We start from the raw sequence: 7,297 nt of genomic DNA, 5'->3' as shown, positions 1-7,297 counted from the left end.
CTCTTCCTGATCAATTGTTATTTGTTCAGGGACAGATTATAACAGGTGCTAAACAGACCCCGAGTTTAAATACTTTTAACACAGCCCTGAAATAACTTATGGGCACTACAGAGTATCTCCAGTAAAAAGGAGATCTAGATTGCAACTCCTAGGAGCTACAGTTGTCTGATGTCAGCCGAGAAGCTATCAGAGGTGGCTATTCTTGGTTTGTACTGACCGAAGCAAAATATAAAAAAGATAAAACTCTACAGACCTTGGTTCAAAGCTAAAGGGAAATAAAGCAAGGCAAAAATGTACTGAGTGTGTATCCTGTAAGAGGTAATACCAAGGGAAAAGAGAGTCCGTATGCCTTTTAAAAGAAGTTACTTTATGTACACATGCCAAAAATATTTTCTTCTGCAAGATAACTTCAAGAGAAATAAAAGCTCAAAGAGTTAAGTGAAGGAATAATCTTCCAAACTCTTTAAGTAATTAAATGCACTATGTGCTCCTGCCAACAGTGAGTGTCCTGTGCTTGATCAACACTGCTTCCTGCTGTATTCCATCCACTGCATTGCGCACACAAACCTATTTACAAACTAGTGCAATCCCTGAGCCTAGAAGTAACAACAGCAGTGGCAGCAGACTCAGTAAGGGGAAGAAGTCCAAAGTTTTGTTCGAACGGGGATACACCTGGTAGGTATCGGGCCAACTGAGAAGAAACTTCAAGAGCTGGTAGTTAAGTTTCTCCTACAGTCCTTAGGCTTAAGGGAACCGTAACACAGTACAGACTGAAAATGGCTGTCTTCCCAAACAGGTTTGGATGCAAGAGTAAAAAGTAGGATTTTAGGGCTCAGTGGCTCAGTCACCTTAATAACTGGAGGGATGCTTCGGAAATGAGGAATAATGCAGATTCAGAAACATGCATGCAAGTTTCAGATTTCTACCAGATCCTGGAAGATAGGAAGGACAATATTAGAATTATTGCTTAATTGGGAAGTTAAAAGGAGGCACTTGGAAGGTAAATGACAGGAAAGACCTATTCAAAGTCACACGTAGGGCAATAGCAAGAATTAGCCACAGACTACACAGGAATTAGTATTTCTGCAAACTCCTTCCAAAGCACAGGAACCAGCAATGGAGGTGAAGACGTGAAGTCCCGAGCAGCAAAATAAGGGCAGATACCCTGATTAGAGAGTGGCCTAATACTGCGGGAGATTTGGGGATGGGGGTGAGGGGAGTGCACAGCCAGCATAAAAAAATGATGCATTCAAGTTTCCTTCCACATAGGAAACCTAGCACTAATAAAAGCATCTCAATTTTGAGACGTTAAAAAAAATAAGGGAATGGAGGAGACAATTGAGGAAGCCTATCTTCCCCCCAGCCATCTTATTGTGTTGATGTAAGGCACAAGCCTTTAAAGGGTAGTCAATCTTCCCCCTCCACAGTGGGGAACTATGTGCTAAGCAAAGAACCTTGCACACTTTGGGACACAGGAAGATGGTAGGCCTGCTTGTGCTGGTAAGGGGCTCTCTGTCGTCTCCTACATCCCTGCCCTGCCCTTATTCCAAGGCCTGAAATCCAGCTGCCCCTTCAGTTCAAGGAAGGGAACATAGGTGGCTCTCCGCCTGTCGCAAATGGAGAAGGGAAGCGAGGTGAAGGTCAGTCCACATCCATGAAGTCCCGATTCGCTAGCGGTTGAGGGCGAGAATCACAGCAGGCAGCACCGTCCTCCTCATTCCCGCAAGCGGGCTTGGTGCTCATGGATGCAGCAAGGGGAGTTGGATGGCAGACTTTGTCCTGGCGTTGATAGAAGAGGACATAGGCAGCTTTGGACTGGCAAGAAGAAAACAGGGAAAAGTTTGTTTGCTTATTTATTTATTAATTTGTATGCCGCCCCTCTCCGTAGACTCGGGGCGGATCACAACAACAATAAAGCAATTCAAGACAAGACAAATCTAATAATTTAAAAATATTTTTTAAAAAACATTAAAAAAAACCCGTTAATAAATTAATAAATGACAAAGAGCAACACAGCTTCCAGGTCAAAGAAAAGGGAACCGTTGAATTGACAATGGTTTCCCATGTGCGTAAATTGCCTGAAATTCATGTTTTCCCAAAAATAAGACCCTGTCTTATCTTTTTTTTTAAAACCCTGAAATAAGTGCTTGGCCTTACTGCCATGCACTCAAAAGCCAAATTGGGCTTATTATCAGAGGATGTCTTATTTGGGAGGAACCAGGGTATCAAACTGGCCATGGAAAGACAATACAGGTTCAAAAAAAACCCTGGTCTTATTTATAAAATTTTGCATTACTTTAATATAAGAGCCACCAGAGGAGGTAAAGCTTTGCATTTTCATTGTTTTATTTCAGCTTGGCCACCATTGAAAGAAGGAAAATTCTGAAACATCAGAGCAGGTCCCACTTCAGTCTTAAAATTTAATCCATGGCTCTTTTATCTGATACAGTGGTACCTCTACTTACGAACTTAATTCGTTCTGTGACCAGGTTCTTAAGTAGAAACGTTTGTAAGAAGAAGCAATTTTTCCCATAGGAATCAATGTAAAAGCAAATATTGCATGCAATTGGGGAAATCACAGGGAGGGTGGAGGCCCAGTTTCCTCCCAGGAGATTCCTAGAGAGGCCCCACAGAGGCTACTCCCTGCCTTTTCCAGTTACAGTTTTGGAGGCTCGGGTTTGTAAGTGGAAAATGGTTCTTGAGAAGAGGCAAAAAAATCTTGAACACCCGGTCCTTATCTAGAAAAGTTCATAAGTAGAGGCATTCTTAGGTAGAAGTACCACTCTACTAGGATGTAGTGAAACTGACTCCTCTAAAATCTGCAGCCCAAAAGAACGATAACTGGAAAATCTGGGGGCAATACTATCTTAAAGCATACCAAGGCATCAAAAGCTGGGTTTAAATAGTCAACAAAAGACATTCTCAAAAAGCTAGAGTCACATTCTGCACTTTTACTCCCATTGCAAATGCAGCACGCCTCTTACATAGCAGTCCTCCAGCTTACAATGCCCTAAGTTGACGGCAAGACTAAGGAAACAATCCGGGGCAAATAAGCCTCTTTTCTCCCGTGTAGTTATACAAAATGACTCATTATTATTATTATTATTATTATTATTATTATTATTATTATTATTATTATTATTATTATTATTATTATTATTTAGATATGCACCAAGACAAATTCCTTGTGTGTCCAATCACACTTGGCCAATAAAATTCTATTCTATTCTATTCTACTTCTATTCTCCGTAGAGGACAGTGATGGCAAACCTTTTTTTGCTTGGGTGCCAAAACAGTGTGCGCACGTGTGAGTGTGCATCCACATGCCCACACCCATAATTCAATGCCCTTTGCGCATGTGTGCACAATCCGCCTTGCACTCCCCCCCACACAGGGCTCACTGAAGCCTCTGGAGCCTGTGGATACCAAAAGACGGACCCAGGAGGCTTACTGGAAATTTAGAAACAGCCATTGGATGATTTTTCACCCTCCACAAGCTTCAGGAAAGCCCCCTGAAGCCTGGGGTGAAAAATGGCCCAAAGGCCCAACCGGAAGTTCATTTTCAAACTTCTGGTAGTCCTGTTGGGTCCGTTTTTCACCCTCCACAGGCTTCAGGGGGCTTTCCTGAAGCCTGGGGAAGGTGAAAATGACCTCTCCCCTCCCTCTGGAAGGCCAAAAGTCAACTGGCATAGGGCAACATCTCACATGCCCTCAGATATGGCTCCGCATCCCACAGGCTCGCCATCAAAGCTTTAGAGACACCAGAATGTGTCCCATTTCTTAGCAAGTATAGGTAATTTATTTCAAACCCCCCCCCCCAAAATAGCCCAGCCTGCTTTGAAACATGCAGTTTCCAAGGTCCCATTCAAAATTTACCTATAAAAACAAATACAAGTCAAACAATATGTTCTGTTACAAGATCCAACAATCCTTATTAGCAAAAAGGTACAGAGAACAGTGCTCTGATTTGTGCAGCAAGGCATTCGCCAGCAAAGTCCTGAAACGACAAACCCATCCAAATATGTAATGCCTTACCTCAATCTCGTTGTTTGCAACCTCAGACACGCTGCTGTCATCAAAATAAAACCACGTCCCAGTGTCCTTGTTCCGGGCAAAAGTGGTGTCTAGAGAGTACAAGCGACGAGTCAGATCATTCCGTAAGAAAAACAAACGCGGTCTTATCACAAAGGAATTCAGCAGAGTTGTGTTTTACGTCTGTTTCTTTACAGTTCAAGTGAATATCCCCCCTGGGCTAAGCTCTCCTCTTTTTTCCTCATTGTTTTTGCTTTCTGATCATGTTGGGCTTGGATAGAGTGACAGCCAATTCAATCTAGTGGTTGAGGCATCGGACTAGAAATGGTGTCTAGTCCTGCTTCAGGCACAAAGCCAGCTGGGTGACCTTGGGCCATTCACTCTTAGCCCTGGGAAGCAGGCAATGGCACAGCACTTCTGAAAATATTGCCCCCCAAAACTGCAGGGACTAATCCAGTCAGTGGTCAGGAACTTAAAAAAAAAGAATGATTTTACTCTTCTTCCTAAAACAGGAAGAAAAAACAAGATTCTTTCCTTAAAGTTAATTAAGTAACTGTACCCCTGTCAACAAAACAATTAGAGCAAATTTTCAGCTACACAAGAAGAAGGGGGCACAATCTGAGGTTGGTTGGGGGAAAGATTAGAAGTAATGTGAGAAAATATTATTTTACTGAAAGAGTAATAGATGCTTGGAACAAACTTCCAGCAGACGTGGTCGGTAAATCCACAGTAACTGAATTTAAGCATGCCTGGGATAAACATATATCCAAGAAATAGTATAAGGGCAGACTAGATGGACCGTGAGGTCTTTTTCTGCCGTCAATCTTCTATGTTTCTATTACTTTGCAACTACAGTAAGGACTACAGTAAGGACAAACAATCCTCATCCATCAGATAAGTGGCAGGCAGCTTGTGACCTCCAGATGCTACTAAGAGCAGTGTATTTTTATTGGATTATACTTCATTTATTCTTCTTTGCAGCCCCAAATTTATCCCCCTTTTTAAAAAAAAAATCTATGTCCTCTAGTGTCAGGATACATACAATGCCCATCCCGGAGGCCCCCGTAGTGGTTGGACACAGCAATGAGGTCGTATTTGTACAGAGAAGTGTCAGTTTCTTTCTGGGGTTTGATGATGAAATCAGAGAAGTCCAGGCCTCTGTAAGAGAGAAATTACAAAGCCACTTTGGGGGGGGGGGGGGTTTTCCCCTAACGGTTGAGTAAGGATACCCCGACAGTAACCCCTTTGGAGAAAAGTCATGGGTGTACACAAAGGAATTGCTATTAATGTATGCTCCCAGCTGCCACAATAACTTTACACTGATGCAGCCTTCCACATCTTCAGTTCGAGATGTTTCTGACCTGACCAGCCGCTGGGATACATGAGGCAGAAAACGGTCCCATAAGTAGTCTGGTCTGATGCCATGTAGGGCTATCCGAAGGCAGCTACAGCACCCACCCATTTTGCTCCTGGTAACAAAAATTAATGACTAGATCCCCCAGCTTACTGGACAGGGAATTCCACGAGGGTGTCAAGTTTCTCCCGGGAGAATTTGGTATAAGAGAAACGCTTGAGGTGAATAATCAGAATCTCCGGTAGTGACCATAAATCCAGCTTCTTGGTGGCAAGTTGGTGTTTTTTGCAGGTGGGACAATACCTGTAACAAGACAAACCCGTAAGCCTGACACCTTTTCCTTCAAGAGAATTCGCATTCCACAAAATCGCCTCCTTTCCCTCTTCCCAATCTTGAGAGAGGAGTTTTAGCATGGGATAATCCGATGAAAGCTTATTTTATATTCCAAAATCTATTGGATTTTCTATTTAATTTGGATTATGAAACAAGATCTACATGGATTTATTTAGCTCATGCAGCATTCTTTTTTTTTAAAGGTTTTTTTTTCCCTCCAATTTCCATATATGCATCAATACATCTACCTTAAATCAATAGTACACTGCTCAAAAAAATAAAGGGAACACTTAAACAACACACAATATAACTCAAAGTAAATCAAACTTCCCTGAAATCAAACTGTCCACTTAGGAAACAACACTGACTGACAGTCAATTTCACATGCTGTTGTGCACATTCAACTTTGTACAGAACAAAGTATTCAGTGAGAATATTTCATTCATTCAGATCTGGGATGTGTTTTTTTGAGTGTTCCCTTTATGTATTTATTTTTGAGCAGTATATATACATTTTCAAATCAATCAAAGTTCAACAACCTATTTTACACCTAGTCTTGCTGTTGCTAATCAGTTTTTCTTTTTCTTCACACTCCCCACTCTCCATCTACTTCCCCTATCTACCTTTTTACTCCTTCTCTCCCCCTTCCCTTCTTCCCTTCCCTTCCTTCCTACTTCCTCATGCAGCATTCTTGTTTTGTTACCTTTACCTACTGAATTTTGAAATGTTGACTACCACGGAGTCAGCATCCAATCACCTCACACCCCTTCCCTGCTATCTCAATGCAGGTTTTCAAATTCTCACCAGGGGTTTTCCTCCTCCAGAGTTTCCATGGTAGTGAACAACTCGATGCACTCCTGCAGCTTAACGGGGTTCTTCTTCAGCGTGTAGCCCATACAGTCATGCTTGACGTAGCCCTAAAGGGAAGAACATCCATACATGACGGATAAGCAAGTAGGAAAAGCAAGTAGGATGCTTGGCTGCATAGCTAGAGGTATAACAAGCAGGAAGAGGGAGATTGTGATCCCCTTATATAGAACGCTAGTGAGACCACATTTGGAGTACTGTGTTCAGTTCTGGAGACCTCACCTACAAAAAGATATTGACAAAATTGAACGGGTCCAAAGACGGGCCACAAGAATGGTGGAAGGTCTTAAGCATAAAACGTATCAGGAAAGACTTAAGGAACTCAATCTGTATAGTCTGAAGGACAGAAGGGAAAGAGGGGACATGATCGAAACATTTAAATATGTTAAAGGGTTAAATAAGGTCCAGGAGGGAAGTGTTTTTAATAGGAAAGTGAACACAAGAACAAGGGGACACCATCTGAAGTTAGTTGGAGGAAAGATCAAAAGCAACGTGAGAAAATATTATTTCACTGAAAAGAGTAGTAGATCCTTGGAACAAACTTCCAGCAGACATGGTTGGTAAATCCACAGTAACTGAATTTAAACATGCCTGGGATAAACATATATCCATTGTAAGATAAAATACAGGAAATAGTATAAGGGCAGACTAGATGGACCGTGAGGTCTTTTTATGTCGTCAGTCTTCTATGTTTCTATGTTTCTATGATAA

General features: G+C 41.9%; 1 protein-coding gene across 1 annotated transcript in view; it reads right to left on the bottom strand.

The window, feature by feature from the left end:
• Window positions 1-346: 346 nt before the first annotated feature.
• The window catches only part of USP11 (ubiquitin specific peptidase 11), a 33,510-nt gene continuing 26,559 nt past the window's right edge, over window positions 347-7,297 (bottom strand). The window contains exons 17-21 of the mRNA XM_070741157.1: window positions 6,524-6,636; window positions 5,540-5,689; window positions 5,075-5,190; window positions 4,036-4,124; window positions 347-1,815 (exon numbers count right to left, since the gene is read on the bottom strand). Of these exons, the coding sequence (XP_070597258.1) occupies window positions 1,642-1,815; window positions 4,036-4,124; window positions 5,075-5,190; window positions 5,540-5,689; window positions 6,524-6,636 (642 nt within the window). The 3' untranslated portion in view covers window positions 347-1,641. The remainder of the gene's footprint in view (window positions 1,816-4,035; window positions 4,125-5,074; window positions 5,191-5,539; window positions 5,690-6,523; window positions 6,637-7,297) is intronic.

This window comes from Erythrolamprus reginae, chromosome 2 (genome assembly GCF_031021105.1).
Source record: "Erythrolamprus reginae isolate rEryReg1 chromosome 2, rEryReg1.hap1, whole genome shotgun sequence".
Lineage (NCBI taxonomy): Eukaryota > Metazoa > Chordata > Lepidosauria > Squamata > Dipsadidae > Erythrolamprus > Erythrolamprus reginae.
The sequence above is the reverse complement of the archived record's forward strand: the minus strand, read 5'-3'. Positions and strand labels throughout refer to the sequence as shown.